This window comes from Globicephala melas, chromosome 7 (assembly GCF_963455315.2).
Source record: "Globicephala melas chromosome 7, mGloMel1.2, whole genome shotgun sequence".
Lineage (NCBI taxonomy): Eukaryota > Metazoa > Chordata > Mammalia > Artiodactyla > Delphinidae > Globicephala > Globicephala melas.
The window spans coordinates 58,149,039-58,168,826 of record NC_083320.1 but is presented as its reverse complement, the minus strand read 5'-3'; the positions used below and the strand labels follow the sequence as shown (position 1 = coordinate 58,168,826).

General features: G+C 36.3%; 1 protein-coding gene across 2 annotated transcripts in view; it reads right to left on the bottom strand.

Annotated features, from left to right (window-relative positions):
• Positions 1-3,940: 3,940 nt before the first annotated feature.
• GPR155 (G protein-coupled receptor 155) overlaps positions 3,941-19,788 on the bottom strand; it is a 42,827-nt gene continuing 26,979 nt past the window's right edge. Inside the window, exons 11-16 of one of the 2 annotated variants that reach the window (XM_030851652.2) lie at positions 18,208-18,312; positions 15,470-15,606; positions 13,865-13,960; positions 11,255-11,319; positions 9,934-10,071; positions 3,941-5,868 (exon numbers count right to left, since the gene is read on the bottom strand). In XM_030851652.2, the coding sequence (XP_030707512.1) occupies positions 5,577-5,868; positions 9,934-10,071; positions 11,255-11,319; positions 13,865-13,960; positions 15,470-15,606; positions 18,208-18,312 (833 nt within the window). In that variant the 3' untranslated portion in view covers positions 3,941-5,576. Of the gene's footprint in view, positions 5,922-9,933; positions 10,072-11,254; positions 11,320-13,864; positions 13,961-15,469; positions 15,607-18,207; positions 18,313-19,788 lie in introns of both variants that reach the window. The other variant, XM_030851662.2, reaches the window with a different exon arrangement.

Below are 19,788 nucleotides of genomic sequence, written 5' to 3'. Positions count from 1 at the left end.
GTCACAAAAAAAGAAAACTACAGGCCAATATCACTGATGAACATAGATGCAAAAATACTCAACAACTAGCAAAGAGAATCCAACAGCACATTAAAAGGATCATACACCATGATCAAGTGGGGTTTATCCCAGGAATGCAAGGATTCTTCAATATACACAAATCAATCAATGTGATATACCATATTAGCAAATTGAAGGAGAAAAACCATATGATAATCAACAGATGCAGAAAAATCTTTTGACAAAATTCAACACTGATTTATGATAAAAACCCTCCAGAAAGTAGGCATAGAGGGAACTTAACTCAACATAATAAAGGCCATATATGACAAACCCACAGCCAACATTGTTCTCAATGGTGAAAAACTGAAACCATTTCCTCTAAGATCAGGAACAAGACAAGGTTGCCCACTCTCACCACTATTATTCAACATAGTTTTGGAAGTTTTAGCCACAGCAATCAGAGAATAAAAAGAAATAAAAGGAATCCAAATCGGAAAAGAAGAAGTAAAACTGTCACTGTTTGCAGATGACATGATACTACACATAGAGAATCCTAAAGACGCTACCAGAAAACTACTAGAGCTAATCAATGAATTTGGTAAAGTAGCAAGATACAAAATTAATGTACAGAAATCTCTTGCATTTCTATACATTAATGATGAAAAATCTTAAAGAGAAATTAAGGAAACACTCCCATTTACCATTGCAACAAAAAGAATAAAATACCTAGGAATAAACCTACCTAAGGAGACAAAAGACCTGTATGCAGAAGACTATAAGACACTGATGAAAGAAATTAAAGATGATACAAACAAATGGAGAGATATACCATGTTCTTGGATTGTTAGAATCAACACTGTGAAAATGACTATACTACCCAATGTAATCTACAGATTCAGTGCAATCCCTATCAAATTACCAATGGCATTTTTCACAGAACTAGAACAAAAAATTGCACAATTTGTATGGAAACACAAAAGACCCCGAATAGCCAAAGCAATCTTGAGAAAGAAAAATGGAACTGGAAGAATCAGGCTCCCACACTTCAGACTATACTACAAAGCTACAGTAATCAAGACAGTATGGTACTGGCACAAAAACAGAAATATAGATCAATGGAGCAGGATAGAAAGCCCAGAGATAAACCCATGCGCATATGGTCACCTTATCTTTGATAAAGTTGGCAAGAATATACAATGAAGAAAAGACAGCCTCTTCAATAGGTTGTGCTGGGAAAACTGGACTGCTCCATGTAAAAGAATGAAATTAGAACACTTCCTAACACCATACACAAAAATAAACTCAAAATGGTTTCAAGACCTAAACGTAAGGCCAGACAATACAGAGAACTCTTAGAGGAAAACATAGGCAGGACACTCTATGACATAAATCACAGCAAGATCCTTTTTAACCCACCTCCTAGAGAAATGGAAATAGAAACAAAAATAAACAAATGGGACCTGATGAAACTTAAAAGCTTTTGCACAGCAAAGGAAACCGTAAACAAGACGAAAAGACAACCCTAGAATGGGAGAAAATATTTGCAAATGAAGCAACTGACAATGGATTAATCTCCAAAATTTACAAGCAGCGAATGCAGCTCAATATCAAAAAAACAAACAACCCAATCCAAAAATGGGCAGTACACCTAAATAGACATTTCTCTAAAGAAGATATACAGACTGCCAACCAACACATGAAAGGATGCTCAACAACACTAATCATTAGAGAAATGCAAATCAAAACTACAATGAGTTATCACCTCACACCAGTCAGAATGGCCATCATCGAAAAATCTACAAACAATAAATGCTGGAGAGGGTGTGGAGAAAAGGGAACCCTCTTGCACTGTTGGTGGGAATGTAAATTGATACAGCCACTATGGAGAAGAGTATGGAGGTTCCTTAAAAAACTAAAAATAGAACTACCATACGATCCAGCAACCCCACTACTGGGCATATACCCTGAGAAAACCATAATTCTAAAAGAGTCATGTACCACAATGTTCATTGCGGCTCTATTTACAATAGCCAGGACATGGAAGCAACCTAAGTGCCCATTGACAGATGAATGGATAAAGAAGATGTGGCACATATATACAATGGAATATTACTCAGCCATAAAAAGAAACAAAATTGAGTTATTTGTAGTGAAGTGGATGGACCTAGAGACTGTCATACAGAGTGAAATAAGTAAGAAAGAGAAAAAATATATATATATAAATACTGTATGCTAACACATATATATGGAATCTAAAAAAAAAAAAAGTTCTGAAGAACCTAGGAGGAGGAGAGGAATAAAGACGCAGATGTAGAGAATGGACTTGACACGGGGAGAGGGAAGGGTAAGCTGGGATGAAGTGAGAGAGTGGCATGGACATATATACACTACCAAATGTAAAATACATAGCTAGTGGGAAGGAGCTGCATAGCACAGAGATTTCAGCTCGGTGCTTTGTGTCCACTTAGAAGGGTGGGATAGGGAGGGTGGGAGGGAGATGCAAGAGGGAGGAGATATGGGGATATATGTATATGTACAGCTGATTCACTTTGTTGTAAAGCAGAAACTAACACACCATTGTAGAGCAATTATACTCCAATAAAGATGTTAAAAGAAATAATAACAGTTGATAAAAGAGTAACAGGAAAAGAGTGGTTTAGTCATAAAATGAGGTTAGCTAATATTTAATAAGCTCATGATTCCCTAAGGTGTGCCAGGCTCTTTATGAAAGTTATTAGATTTAGGGCTTCCCTGGTGGCGCAGCGGTTACCTGCCGATGCAGGGGACATGGGTTCGTGCCCCGGTCCGGGAAGATCCCCATGCCGCGGAGTGGCTGGGCCCGTGAGCCATGGCCGCTGAGCCTGTGCGTCCGGAGCCTGTGCTCCACAATGGGAGAGGCCACAACAGTGAGAGGCCCACGTACCGCAAAAAAAAGAAAGTTATTAGATTTAATAAAGGTGTTAAAACTATGGAAAAAAAAATAGTAGCTGAAATTTAAGGTTTTTTTTAGTCAGTCCTTAGATGATGTGGTTTATTATTTACCATTACATAATAAACCAAGGGAATAATCTAATAAACTGAGTATTTTAAAGAAAGCTAATTTGATCTTTGATGAAAACATCCATTTACATATTAATTTTCAATAAAAAAATTTGCCCTAGAAATAATTTTGCAGTCTAGAATTTTGGAAATCTAGTTCCTATTTGTAAAATTTGCTCCCAAATAGGTTCAACAGGGTTATTAGTGTTTTCTCTTTTTAATTGATTTTAGGCTTTTATCATAACAACTGTAGAAATTTATCATCCCATCTTTTCCTGAAAAATGGTGGTAACATTTCTCATCTGAACTGTTTCCAACCATAACTCATTACTTCATTACCTAGTTTAGTGATCTAAAGTAATTTAATATTTTACATGATATGAGGTATGATGGAGCAAAAACCAAGCTGTATTCTACTGCATAGCAAGTGTAACAATAGTTTTACATTATTTTTTGCTTTTAAAAGCTGACTGATCATTAATCGTTATTCCTAAAATGCCAAGCACAGTTTACCTTATTCTAAAAATACTGAAATTTAAATACAAGTTAGGCATGGAATTACTCATTGAGAACAAAGAAAAAGAACAATTGACCATGCTGAAGATTGGTATAAAAGGGGTAGATTTTAATCAAAACAGTATTGGATAATTTTCTCATCTGTGACCCTGCATATTAAAAATTATGAAATATGTGAGGACTCTAATGTCATATTGACTCATGAATAAAATGTGTTTACTGAGTGCATAATTGCGCAAGGCCTTGTGCACAGATCCCATAGGGTCATGAAGAATAGAACAATCTCAGGAGACCCATTTAAGGAAACATTGAAAACCTATAGAAAAGATCTCTCTGATGGCTTCTGCATTATTCAGATTACTCAAAGAAAAGACGTTGGCACTGCAAGTTAAAATAGATATTTTATTGAGAAACTTGCTTTGTCAGTGAGTGAGTAAAAGTTACAAATATTTTTATTTAATAAAATTAGCATATCCTTAATTCTAAAAACATCTCTTAAAAGCTTTCATTATCTGAAACTGCAGATCATTCTGAGTCAGGGTTTTCTTTTAGTGTCTTCCATGGAAAAAGATGCTGCCAATTCCTGTCATGCAAATAACAGAACATGTGTAGTATGACTTGTTCACAAGCAAAACAAATTCCCCACTTGCGTTTGAGTTTCTTGCATGCATATGAATTAATATCTTTATTGCTGTAACTATAAAATTCTCTTGGTACAGCAATGAGGCTTTATGCTTACTCCTGAGGATTCTAAGAGTTATAATAATGTGGTCATATATATTTTTTTAAGTTATGTAGCAGACAGTTCTGCTGAAAAACCCCATTCCCCAGTTATAACTTAAAATTGGTAATAGGTTAATACTACACACTAATGTGTAATTTACTTGTTAAGTACACTAGGCTTCCATGCAGGTTTTTTTTTTAATTACATTTTTGTTGCATTAAAAGGGCAATGATTTAACCCTATAAATTATTTTCTAAATGGTTTTTACATATAAGACACTAAAAGTATGAGACAAATAAATATTTGAAACGGTTTTAAATAAGTTAAACCAGTACTAACAGCTAATAATTAAGTAGAGGGCAACATTTAGTAATTTTCAAATTTATAAATTTTTATACATGGACACTTAAGAAAACTAAATTATAAATGTAAAAATAGGATGTTAAGCATAGAATTTTAAAATCTTGGCTTGAATTACATAGTTTTTTCTTCTCTTTAATTGCAGGGAATAAGGTAATAGGTAATAAGGTAATCTCTGTCCTGCCCAGAGATGCTTTGTGCAAACACCAGAAATGATATATCACACAGCAATAATTTTGCTGATAAATTTAAATGGATCCGCTCAAATTATTACTTTTAGTACAAAAGCTAAAGGTTAGACTATACTTCTGTTGATGAATTTTAGAGATAATATTTATGGAGGTTCTTATTTCCCTCCTAATGGCACAGATTAGTACGTTGGATAGAAAAGCAAAAGGAGATGAAGCACTTGTTTCTTAAAAAAGTGCTTCTAGTTTTTAATGAGTACTATTTTTCAAGGGAATGGAAAAATAGAATAAGAAGGCCTCTCATAAGAATCAATGAAATCTTTTTTAGGAAGTGCTATCAATACGTGCAAACTGGTCATAATTTAAGGTCCATATCCTCCCAACAGATGCCAAATTTGGCAATTTGAAAGAACAGTAAATTGGCTATTGATTTTGAAATTACAGCACGCAACTGCAGGGAACAATGTTTTAAAATATTGGCATAGTTTATAGTAATTATTATATTCATTATCAGAACTTTAAATTTTGATTTGTTTCTCTTTTTTCTAAGTCAATTTCCTGTGTGTTTTACATACACATGAAATCACAGAATATTAGCACGGGGTGGGAACATGTCTTGTCAAATTTTACAGAAGAGGCAACTGAGGCTCAGAGAGGTTGTGATTTGCCCAAGGTCCCCTAACTAATAAGTAACAGATCTGGGGCTAGAATATGACTCCATGTGGGTGACTTGTCTCCTTTATAACTTAGGTCTTAAGGGATGGGGATGAATGCTCAATTTCTTTGTATCTTTCCTGTTGGGGAATGTTTGCATTAATAGCAGGAGGACTCTGTTCAGGACTCTTTTGAAGAAATCTGTAAAACAAGTACTCATCCCGAAATTCATAATTGTTGGTGATATGTTGGATGACTCCCCCTTGCACCAGTTTATCTCCGTATATCACAGCTTCACCACGGTCGGAGGCAAGGCCAACTTCAATTAGCCAGCTCACCAGGTCACAGCCACAGAAGGTCCCGACAGAAGTCTTTGCACCACACCTGTATGTCAAAGGAATGATTCACCCATATGTTCTGTAAATCTGGTATCAGCACTGCATGATGGAGGACAAGCAAGGAAAAATAGAAGGAGACAGGGAAAGACAGCATGACAGTTAAAAGGTGGCAGGGATGAAACTATTCTGAATGTAAAGGGTTTATTAAATTACCTGAACCTAGAAAGACCCACCAGAGAAAAACAAAATAGGCCAATAATGCTTGTGAAAACAGAAACACTTAAAACAAATGACTTAGATAATGTAAGTGCATCAACAAATAAATATTCTTTATAGAGTAGATGGTCTTTTATGGTCAGGTGCATTCTTTTTTTTTTTTTTTTTTTTTGCGTTACGCGGGCCTCTCACTGTTGTGGCCTCTCCCGTTGCGGAGCACAGGCTCCGGACGTGCAGGCCCAGCCGCTCCGCGGCATGTGGGATCTTCCCGGACCGGGGCACGAACCCGCGTCCCCTGCATCGGCAGGCAGACGCTCAACCACTGCACCACCAGGGAAGCCCCAGATGCATTCTATAGATAGCAATTATATATTTTATAAGTTATACTCAGTTAAAATAAATAATTTAATTGTCTCAGGAGCATTAAATAATATTTTTGCAAGCTCTTAAGAAGTGACAATTTTTACTAAATTACTGAAATCAAACTTTTTATTTTCTGCTTATCACAATACCTTTCTTCATGCCCTGAGCAAGATAATCTTACTGATATGTTAGGAATTTGCTCCATTAAGAAGCAGGCAGGGCTTCCCTGGTGGCATAGTGGTTAAGAATCTGCCTGACAATGCAGGGGACATGGGTTCCAGCCCTGGTCCAGGAAGATCCCACATGCCGCGGAGCAACTAAACCCATGAGCCACAACTACTGAGCCTGTGCTCTAGAGCCCACGAGCCACAACTACTGAAGCTGCATGCCACAGCTACTGAAGCCCGTGCACCTAGAGCCCGTGCTCCGCAACAAGAGGAGCCACCGCAGTGAGAAGCCTGAACACTGCAACGAAGAGTAGCCCCTGCTCGCCATAACTAGAGAAAACCCACGCTCAACAACGAAGACCCAACGCAGCCAAAAATAAAAAAAATAAAAAAAGAATGACTATTAAAAAAAAAGAAGCAGGCAAAGGGTAAGTGAGATCTGTCTTGCTATAAATCTAAGATTTGTTTTTCATAGTTGTTGACTATATTCCCCACACTGTACATTTCACCCCTGTGATTCATCTATTTTACAACTGGAAGTCTGTACCTCTTAATCTCCATCACCTATTTCTTTCTTCCCCCCAACCTCCTCCCCTCTGGCAACCACTTGTTTGTTCTCTGTACCTATGACTCTGTTTCTGTTTTGTTATGTCTGTTCATTTGTTTTGTTTTTTTAGATTCCACATATAAGCGAAATCATACAGTGTTTGTCTTTCTCTGTCTGACTTATTTCACTTAGTATATTGCCCTCTAGGTCCATCCACCTTGTCGCAGATGGCAGGATTTCATTCTTTTTTGTGGCTGGGTGATATTCCATTCTATATATATACCCCATCTTCTTTATCCATTCATCTACTGAGGGACACTTAGGTTTCTTCTATATGTTGCCTATTGTAAATAATACTGCAATGAACAAAGGGGAGCACATATCTTTTCTAATCAGTGTTTTTTATTTTCTTTGGGTCAATACTCAGGAGTGGAATTGCTGGATCATATGGTACTATTTTTAATATTTTGAGGAATTTCCATAAGATTCCTCAGATTTTTTTTTTTTTTTTTTTTTTTTGGGCATGCTGCATGGCTTGTGGGATCTTAGTTCCCAGACCAGGGATTAAACCCACACCCCCTGCATTGGAAGTGCGGAGACTTTTTTTTAAAAATAAATTTATTTATTTTACTTATTTATTTTTGACTGCGTTGGGTCTTCGTTGCTGCAGGCGGGCTTTCTCTAGTTGCGGCGAGTGGGGGCTACTCTTCGTTGTGGTGCGCGGGCCTCTCATTGCAGGGGCTTCTCTTGTTGCGGAGCACAGGCTCTGGGCATGTGGGCTTCAGTAGTTGTGGCGCGTGGGCTCAGTAGTTGTGGCTCGTGGGCTCTAGAGCGCAGGCTCAGTAGTTGTGGCGCATGGGCTTAGTTGCTCTGTGGCATGTGGGATCTTCCTGGACCAGGGCTCAAATACGTGTCCCGTGCATTGGCAGGTGGATTCTTAACCATTGCGCCACCAGGGAAGCCCCAGTGCGGAGTCTTAATCACTGGACTGCCAGGGAAATCCCAGATTCCTTAGATTTAAAAAATTTTTGATAATAAATCTGCTTCTTAATTATTTAAAATTTGTCTTCCTAATGCAAATGTGAGGGTGCCTCAGGTATGAATTAAAAAACAAGGGAAAAAGAAATGTAAAAAAACAAATTAAGTAGATTCTGTTCATTTTTATACAAGTATGCAATAGACAACATGAATCTGTCCACAAGCATTAGTTAAGCTGCAAAACCTAAAGTGCTTGACAATAGGAAACAGTGGATGAATATCAAGATGAAATGAGAAATAGGTGACAAAAATTTTAAAGCATTTAACCACAAATGAATGTACATTAGCGTTTCATATAAAAATTAGAAAAGAGGTTAATATACATGAAAAAATTTCTCAAGTACACAAAATTGTAATATCAGTATTTTACTTAGTAACAGGATATCTTAATTTATGCTTTGCAACTACAAACATCACTTTAAACAAAAGCCTGAATGTTACACCCGGAGCCTGAGCCTTTTTCCTCCTCGTTGATTTTAAATTTATAGCCCTACACCTTCTAATCCAGACACCAAGTGATTAATAGTTGCTTCCTGATGACTGATCAGGCAGCTACAACCACAGCCCACGGAGTTGTGCAGAGTGGCAGAGGATTAGCCACTATGCAGGATGCAGAGCAGTCCCATCACCAGCCTGTGCCCATTTGCCATCTGGGATGGAGGCAGCCTGACAGCCCTGCAAATGGCAAAGGGCTATGCCAGTCGGCAATCACAGTGGGCCTGGTGGAGGTAACACAGAGTTCCTTTTTTTAAATTTTAAAAAGCAATTTTAAATAGTTGAAACTATCCATAGATGGTACTTTGAAATAATTGTGTTTGGGCCTTTAAGGGTGGGAAACTAATATTTTTTCATAGCTTACCATTTCCAGAAACTGGGCTAGGCGCATCATATAGATTTTGTTATCTAATGCAAACAACCCCAAGAGCCAGGTATTTTAAAGAAGAGGAAAACTAAGGTTTAGAGACTTAAACTTGCCCAATGTCACAGAGCTAATAAGTGGCAGATCCAGTAATTGAGTTCTAGTATTAGTCCCCAGCCAGTGAGTCCCCTTTCCATGAGCTATACCAGGATACCTCAGTTATAATGAAATATAGTGGCATAATATTTGTACATATTCTGAATGGTAATTTTCATAAATTTTCAATTTTTCAGTTATAGACATAAAAGTATTCTTAATATCATGTTTTGTTTTTTTCTCTTTTTTTGACAACCAAAAATATTGGCACTAAAACATTTGTTTATTCTTTTCCTGCTGTATACTCCATACAGGATTAGAAGAATAAATATGCTGTCACAGACTGAAGATTAGGACTTGAGGTGAAAAATAAGCAGCAGAATTAATTAAGAGATAGAAATTTCATTTCATTTTCTTAACAATATCATTAGTAATATGAAATAGCATATGACTAGCATACTCCTAGGAGATGGGGAATATAAAATCACTTCTAAATACAATGTATCTCAAAGGTTTTTGAGAGGCACTAATGGCCAACATGAAGTGAATGTTCATATTCTGCTACATTTTGGTTCATTCTAAAGTTTTCATGTTTTACATGGAAATCAGAAGTTATATGGCATTTAAAAATGTAAAGATCAAAGTGTTATGGCTCCTATATATGCTGTTTCTTAAACTATAAACTGACCCATAGCTATTTTAACTTTTATGTGTATATGTGTTATTGAAAATAACAATAATAAAGTTAGTCACAAGCACATTACTTAGCTGATTACAAGCCAAAATTAATCATCTAAAATATAATTATCTAGAACCTGTACTTACCTTCTTTCCTTCACAATGTTTTGGATACAGAGGTCACGGTGATAATGGATAAACTGTTGACAGGTCATTTTTATTTCCTCAGGAACAGAAGAATCCCTATTTTCTGCTGTTTCTTTATTGTTCCATAGGAATTCAAGTCTAAAAACCAAAATTTAAGGATGCAGTTTTTAAGGAAAGAAAAGCCCTGAGAGAGAGCCCCTTCTTGCTTATCACCCCATCAACATGGCTGTTCCAAAACTGTCACTCACCACAGCTGTCATCTACAACACCCAGACATCCTTAGTCTCTGAAGCAGAAGCATATTTAACCTGCATTTGGTGGCTGGGGTGGGGGACTTGAACATTTTATAAACCCTCCAGACATGCTGGACACATTTCAGTAACTACCAAAAAATGAAGTTTCTCTTTCTACATTCTACTATTTTAAAACGCAAAAGATAACATATAGAGATCAAGTATATTATTTAATCATTTTCCAGTTTTGGTACCAGAGAGACAAATAGCGGGACCTGGAGTACAAAACAATTCTGTTTTGCCAGCCCAGACAATAGATCTGTTGACTCTTTTAACCAATCAACATTATGAAGCTAATAACTAAGTGCAGTGACTTTCCTATTGTGCTTTTCTTCTTTTATGAAAGGACTGTGACCCTAGCAACTATATTTTAGTTGCTAAATGCCCAGGGACCGTTTACTGGGCACTTTTTATATAGGCAATAGGATAAATTCCACTAGCACTTCTAGTTTCTACTAATTTTGACTTTGAAAACAAATGAGGAAGTACGGATTCACCCCTCTACCTCCACCACTTCCTCCCACCCCCAAGGTGAAGTGTTCTCATTTCATTATTTTTCATAAAGAAAATTCCTGATCTGAATTCAAAGAAACTCTTCACCAAGTTAATTTTAAAAAATTGAAATATTGAAAGAAGAAAACTTGAGTTTTCTATAAATTGTCGGTTTGACAGAAAGAGAAATCCTGTTGTCAAACAAGACAGACAATCAAATATAGACCTTTGGGGGCACATCACCTACTATTTCCATTTCTAAATACATTTTCAAGTTTCATTTTACTTTATGTAGTTAATGGCATAGATAGAAGTCAGTGTCCATCAATTCTTGTTAAAATACAAATTAAAATGTTGGATTAATGACAGCTCTTCTGTCATTTTCTCTGCAATTATTTACAACAAATATGTGAATCAGCAGATAACCTTTCTGTGGTTTCCTAGTAGTTTCTAAAGGTTTAAAAATATAAGTATCTTAATAGAATGGCTTTGTCATCACCTTTACAGTTACAGCTTTATTTCAAAACTAAAAGTACCTTCTTTTGAAGGGTAGGATGATTAAATGTTTGTCCAATCCAAAGATGCCAAAGGAAATAAATCCCTATGGAAGAAAAAAAAGTTATATTTTATGAGTTCTAAAATAAATTTTAAGACAGAGAAATGATGGAAGCCAAAATATTTAGTGCTTGGGGAAGTAAACCTCTAGTGATTAGAGCAACATTTTAAATAGAACACACAGGCAGTACCTCTAAAGTTCAGTGCCTGATGGCAGGTACAGTCAATCTCTGTATCCACAGACTCCATATCCATGGATTTAACCTACCGTGGATTGAAAATATTTGGGAAAAAAATTCCAGAAAGTTCCAAAAAGCAAAACTTGAATTTGCCGCATACTGGCAAGTGTTTACATAGCAATTAAGGTGATGTAACTAACCTAGAGATGATTTAAAATATACAGGAGGACATGCATAGGTCATATGCAAATACTGTGCCATTTTATATGAAGGACTTGAGCATCCATGGATTTTAGTACCTGAGGGGTGTCCTGGAACCAGTCCCCCTCAGATACTGAGGGATGATTGTATGGTCCTTGGCTACCTCTTCCCAATCATCTTTCCTACTAATTATGATGGGTGAAAAAAGTGAGTGCTGAACAACCACATTGGCAAGCTAGCTTACTGGAGAAAAATGAAAACATTTAAGGGCTATATGACTTTTTTTCCCTTTCTAAAAAGAAAATAAAATATGTCCCATTATGCTTAAGTACTTCTTTATTATTTTTCTGTTAAAACTTCAGAAATTATAGAATTAACAAGTGCTATAGGTTCTGATTATAATGAAGTAACTGAAAAAAATTTATGTGAAATGAAATTGGCTAGTGTTTAGGGAAATGGTTTGAAGAATTTGGGAGTGATGAGGCAAACTAGCACCAGATATTAGCCACGTATCAGGACAATCAGGACTGCCTTGGGGAGATGGGAGGCTGGGAACTGCCATCTGTCAGGCACAGTGGGGTAAGGATTTTAGAGCAGGTTGGTGTGGGTGGGATGGAAAATGCAATGACATGAAGGACCTACCTGTCTTCACCTCAAATTATAAACCACCTAAAGGGAATGATCTTACTACCACAACTCCCCAAGAGAAAAATGGAATGGGAGCAGGTTTTGTATCTGTCTCCCTCCTTTGAAGCACTTCAGCCATAAGCTGTGGGGACAATATTTCAAATGCAACATTCCTGGCATTAGCTTCTGTTTGCGGAGCTTTGTCAGTCCCAGTCCTGGGATGGCTCAGCTTGGAGTGGGCTTTCTGAATGCAAAATGCTGAGTAAGACTAAGATTTTCAACCTAGTATTTTATAGATCTTGGGTACAAAATCAAATCTTGGACAGTATCACAGAGTGAGGTGGGCATCAAGTAGCCCTGGGATGCTCGTGTCTGTCTATAATAAACTGATAGGTCACTTGTCTGTCTAAATATAGCCATTTTTGCTCCCATAATAAAGGCAAAGCAAACTGGAAATATTTCAAGAAATTAACGTTAGGGAAAAACTTGCAAGAGCGTCTACTTATAAATGTTAACTAACTCATATGGCCAATTATTTCAGGTTTAATAGGCAAGCGCAATGATTTCAAGTACTGTAGTTTTTTCAACCTGATAATTAATCTTGGGACTAATATTCTTTAATTAAAAAGTAAGGGATGTGGTTAAGACTTCGCCTTCCAATGTAGGGAGTGCAGGCTTGATCCCTGGTCGGGGAGCTAGGATCCCACATGCCTTGTGGCCAAGGGACCAAGACATGGAACAGAAGCAATATTGTAACAAATTCAATAAAGACTTTAAAAAAAATGGTGCACATCCAAAAAAAAAAATCTTTAAAAAAAAAAAGTAAGGGACTGAAGACAATTAAATTTTTACATCAAAATATTTTCCCAATATCTAAAATATTATTTACCCTTAAATATCCATTTTAATAGTGACATAAACAAAGACAACAGCACCTATCATATTAGTTCTTCATGGAATTTTAATTTCTAATTTTTAAACTGGGGGTGACAAGTCTACTTTGCAGATATTCTTGTGATGTTTAAATGAAATAATTAATGTAAAGTGCTTAAAAATGTTTGGCATATAGTAAACTCTCAAGGAATGGTATCTACTATCCCTGGTCAAATTTTATTTATATACCACATGATTTTTTTTAAAGGATTTAAGTACCTGTAGTTCAAGAAACATCAAAATGTAAATGAAATGATGTGCATTAAAATAAGTTGCTAAACTAAAGGCTCAGAGAAGTTAAGTCATTTTGCCAAAGTAACTTCTTAAGGCCACAGCAAAGTTTAAAAAGAACTTGGAACATCTTGTCCCTGCTAAATTATCATTCTTTATCTCAAAACCAAAGCAAAAAACTATTTGGTATTTCTGATTGAAACACTCAGTGTGCATTCTGATGACTTTAACCAATATAATAATTCATCTCTACTAGGAGATAGGCAGCAGCTGTCAGCTGTCACGCATACCAGCAGCTGGCAAACAAACTAAACCCTTTTGATTTAAAAGAAAACAACAACATCCGTACCATCCCCCCACCCCCACCATCAAACCATCCAGGACAACAAAAACCCCTCAAAGTTCTCAGTAAATAAATACCTGGCCAAAGTTAAACACAGCACAGAAAAACTGTAACTCAACATATAGTCTCCCAGGCTCTTGGTTGAATAGCCACCATAAACAACTGGAAAGATTCTGTAAAGGAAGGAGAAAATAGTACTTTAAAATGAAGCAAGCTAATCATTTCTCTCTATCCAGAGCATAGTACAATAACTTATGTACTTAACAATTAGGAAGAAAAGAACTAAAGGGAAAAACACCAAGAGAATATAGAGGCTTTGTCTTTCAAACAAGAGGTTTCAACCTCTCTTCTTGACAGATGTCATTCAAGCAGCATCTATTCTGATCAGATTTGAAGCAAGAAGACATGAGCCATAATACAGAAGCTTACATAATACATCAGGACTTCGACTAGCCGAAGACAGGTCTGATTTTAAAATTAGTTTTACACAGTGAAAACAATCACATCACCGAGCAGCAGTTCTTGGCTGCATTTCTTACTTCTTGATTTTTGTTCTTAAACAGCAGTTAAAATGGTGCTGGCTGATAGGATTCTATGTAATGAGCATCCCAGTTTGGAAAGGGTAAGGGGGTTTCTTCATGGGTTATATGGTCCATCTCCCATCGCTAGGCAAGTTATACTTGAACTATCACAAAGAAGTATACAATAACTGGTAATTCACTAAAGAGGACATAGAACTAATTTTAAAAAACCCTTTAGTAATCAAAGAAATGCATTTAAAAAATGAAGTGCTATATTTCACTTATAAAATTATCAAATAAAAAATTTATAATATTCAATGTTGGTGAGAGTACTTTACAAACCTATACTACTTCTTTGGAAAACAACTTAGTAGAATGCATCCAAAGGCACAAAAATATTTATATTCTTTGATCCAGGTTTCCCAACTTTGAGAATCTATCATAAGGAAATATATTTCACGGAGATGTTTATTAGAGCATTCTGAAAAACTAGGAACGATCCATAGATCCATAAGGAAGTGGTTGAGTGAATTATAATGCTTCTCTATGGTTTATTGAGGAGCCATTTAAAGTAACGGTTATGAACACTTTGCAGCAATATGAAAATGCTTGACATAAGTCACAAAGCAAGACATAAATCTGAATGTATTATTAGAACCATGAAAAATGTATTGAAAAAGAGAAGGCAGTAGTATGATGGATATTTTTCCTCTTTTCTCTATTTTGTAAGTATCCATTGTATGAAGTGGTTATGTTATTTTCATAATATAAAATTATTTCTAAAAGTTTATTTATCTGAAGACTATCTTCTGAGAGACCATGTAGTCATTTATCCACAGAAGTCAGTCAAGGAATATGTTAGGAGTAAGTGGTCCTGTACACATCATGGAGATGCCTGGTTTTACCCCAAATTCTAGGTTCGAGGCATAGGATGAGTAAGTATTCTAAGCAAAATAAGCCATTGAAGCACTTAGGCAACAGAGTAATGTGAATTATTCATTCTTCCCCCACCCCAAAACATTTAGCTCAAGATTAGGATTCAGATGGTTGAACTGCCACCCCCCTGTGAAGGAGCAACTAAGTTTCTCCAGATGCCTGAAAAAAACCTTTGCCAAACATTTAAAGAAATGGCCCCAAAACAAAATCAGAAGAAACATTTACAGCAAACAGGCCAATGATGAGAAGTAAACACAAAAACACATGTCGAGTCAGTTGCTGGTCTCCACTCTGTAGATACTGCTCCTCTTCCTGGGCTAATATGCAGCTCTGGGAGTTACAGCGACTCACACAATGTTCATCTATAAAACAGTAAGTACAATAATTTGTAATCAGAGCTTTTTATCTGAATGCATTTTAAATTCATAATGACTTCCTAAACAAACCACCACATATGCACATTCAGCTCAGAATCAGTATTTTATTTTAGTTGAAATCCAAGGAAGTCTCCTTCATGTTGTTTTAGGAGAGTTCTACTTGTAGAATGTTTTTATCCCCCAAAAATACAAGTAGTACGCAATAGTTCTCTTCTACATTATTTAACAATGTAACACACACACACACACACACACACACACACACTTTTTTAAGGCTAAATTAATAACTCAAGTTTCACCTGTGATAAATCTACACCTTGGGGTCATTTTGTAAAAATGTAAAAATCTACACCTTGGTGTAAATAGGTCACGAATACCCTATTTTGGCTAAGAGCAAAACAAATTTACTACTACCACTTGCCTTTCATTAAAGAGTTTAAAATTTGCCTTAGAAAAGATCTTTAAGGAACCAAATAAAAAATATTATATACTTTGTTCTGTTCGCATATGGAACTAAGTCCAAATCACAACATGACTCTTCTCTGGCCTAAAAGAGAAGTGAGGGGCCTTTCGCAAGAAACCTTTATTCTCCCACCTCAGCTCCACTATATCTAAGGCATCAAATGCAGGGGAAAACATTTTTACAAAATAGATGCTAGTCTAACATACAGTCTTATTACAAAAAGTCAGAGATTAAAAAACACAACTTTACAGCTCTTACCTTTAAGCGAACAAAAATTTATACTTCCTAAAGGCTCTTCTTAGAAAAGAACATACACAACCATTAAACATGGTCTGGCACAATAGCTAATGGCATAGGTGAATGTTCACAATAAAAGTAGGTTAAAAGTAAAAAGAAACCAGGCTGCCAAACAGTTTCTGTAGTATGATCCTATTTTATAACAATTATTTGGGTACATACTGGTGTAGAAAAATTCTAGCAGTATATATAATAAACCTGGTCTTAAAACATTATGTAGAAGTATTATAAAAATGGATAAAAATAAATTTTACTATCTTTTATTTGCCTTTTTTACACATTGCGATATTTATTTTGCCTTTGTGGTGTGTCACTGTTTTGGCGACAAGGAATTAATCACATTGTTAAACTCTAAAAATTCTCATTTGTCCATGGTTTGATTTCCTTTAGACTTTCTTTATTTCAGGCTTAGGAATGGTACTAAATTATGTGGGCAGATGAAGTCCTTATATGATGGCTCTCATTTTTTGTAAAATATGATCAGAAAATCTAAGAAGCCCCTATAATTAAAAAAATTTTTCAGGAATCAGCATTATTAATGGAGAAATGATAGATAAGCAAATTGTAAGGGGATTTTGGGGGGGTAAAAAAAGTTGTTGAATCAAATCACATGTTGAGTTTGCTAATGGACTTTACTATTAGGTATACTGTATAGGGAAGAAAAAGCAAGGCAAACCCTTGGGAATTCTGATGTAAAGAGATATTAGCTTTAGAAAAGAGGCACACAAAACTTGAAACACATGTATCTGAGTGCCAGGAGGGGTTTCCTATTGAAAGTCAGTGAAGGCTCAACATCTGATGTATTTTTACTTCTTTCTATGGAAATAGGGATTCTACTATTTAAGATTCATTCCTAGCCAGCAGAAAGCAGTCAAGTACAAATCCCGCCTGAATAATAACAACTACTGCTGCTGCGACTATGTTTAATAAGCATTTAGTTTGTATACCACTCACTGTGCTAAGTGATTTGCACACATCATTTCTTATAATCCTCACAACATTTCTTATATAAAAACATAATGACAGCAAAACAGTTGACGTATGCTCCATCATAAAGAGGACTTTTTAGGGTTTCCCTTTCTACTTTGATTAAAAATAAGGATGATCAACTGAAGGTACACTGCAATTTCACATAAATGTATTCGGTTGTCTTAAATAATTTGGAATTCGGACCATAAATGTGGTTTAGTCTCTTAGTCTATATGCCAAAAGGTTATTACCTGTAAAGATTTTTCTTATTTTATAAGAAAGGGCATATTTTAAAGCACATGGATTCCAAATGTAATTAAGCACTACCTAATTAGTCCTGGCCCTGGGGGAATGGAGTAGGGGAAAAGTCTCAGCTTCTAAAACAAGAGCCCCCCAAAAATAATGGTCCTTAGGGCAAACTTCTTGGAATTATCACTTGGGTTAAATTTATTGGAAGATTTCCACGCAAATTAAAAATCAGTACCCTATGTATGCACAATTATTATACTATTTGTACTTTCTTTGAGAATATTCTCAAACAGTAGCTTCTATAGAAATTCTATATAGAGTTCTTTTAAGGCATAAGAATAAGGAATCTTTTGTTCCTTAGGCCCATCCTCATAGCCCAGATGCACTTACTTTTCTTTCTTTCTTTTTTTAAATATATATTTATATTATTTTTTTACTGGAGTATAATTGCTTTACAATGATGTGTTAGTCTCTGCTGTACAATGAAGTGAATCAGCTATATGTATATATACGTCCCCTCCCTCTTGGACCTCCCTCCTACCCACCCCATCCCACCCTTCTAGGTCGTCACAGAGCACGGAGCTGAGCTCCCTGCCAGAGGCACTTACTTTCCTCAAACGAGGGAGTCACAGAGCCACTGGTGCTTATGTTTGCTACTGGTTCTGTGGATGGGCAGCATAATTCACCATTTCCCATGGAGCAGGAGCAGCAACCTATATAGACAAAATACCATGTGAGGGAAGAGTCCAAGCACAACAGGAATGGACAGCATGAAGAGATGCCAAGTAAAACAAACCAAACCCCCCAAAACAAAAAAAAACCCCTAACTCATTCATACACACACACATTTTCCATACAGCCACATTGTATGGGTATCTATCAAAAAGTATTCAGGGGCTTTCCTGGTGGCGCAGTGCTTGAGTCCGCCTGCCGATGCAGGGGACACAGGTTCGTGCCCGGTCCGGGAAGATCCCACATGCCGCGGAGCGGCTGAGCCCGTGAGCCATGGCCGCTGAGCCTGCGCGTCTGGAGCCTGTGCTCCGCAAAGGGAGAGGCCACAGCAGTGGGAGGCCCGCTTACCGCAAAAAAAAAAAAAAAAAAGTATTCAAATTCAAATGTCCTTATACAGAAGCTAACATTTAAAGAGTGGCAGACAAAGGATCAGTCTTTTACATATTCCTTTGTGTGAGACAAGGAAAATGTTTTTGTTTGTTTGTTCTCCAGCTGATATCTTTTTTGGACCCTCAGGGAATTCCCATAATTAATTAATTTTTTTTTAAGGAAAATGTTTTTATCCATGCTGTTTTATTAGTTTCCACTGTGCTTTGGGAAATAAGAATTTGACCACTTTCCTAAAATACAGCTTTGATTTCATCTCTCCTTGAAAACATGCACTAATGCTCTATTGCTAACTGCAGCTAATTCAAACTCCTTAGCCTGAATTTGAAAGCTCTCTAGGACTCGGCCCCTCTCCCCCTATCCAACCACTCCCATTATTCAACAAAGGCCCTTCCCTTCTTTCAGGACAATTCTCTACTAGTCCTCCACAAACTTCATGTTTGAGTCTCCTGGCCTAATTTGACATAGATTTCATCCAAACCCTCTCCTCCTCTAAGTTTAGCTCAAAACTCACTTCTTTCAAGAACATGTTTCCTACTAGTTTAGAAGATGCAGTAAAAGCAGTTGTATTCTTTTTTTATTTTTAGATATATACTGCTGAAAGCCTCTTGCTGGTTTACAGGTAAACTGGTTTACACAAGTCATACTGAGACATCTGCTATAGAGCTGTAATTTTACCTCTATATAGTCAGAGAACTGCATGCAGTGTCCTTTAAAACATCTCATATATATGGACACGGTGCTCCTTGACATGGATTATAATAGAATAACTTCAGTGATAAACTGTATTAAAACTTAATGTACTAAAAAGGAACAATTCATAGGCTGAAACCTTCATTGATAATGTGCTTTAATTTTTCAGTAGTGTTCTTAAAAACAAAACAAAAAAAGATTTCTAAGTATAAAGACTATAATCTGTAATAAGCTATTACAAATGTCTCTCTAAATTTAAGATAACGATGCCACAGAATAATCGAAAAGAAAATACACAAATCAGCTGGCCCTGCCCTCTTACCTTCATAAATTTGAAGGCTTAAATTCACTAAGATAAAATTGTTAAGAAAACAGAC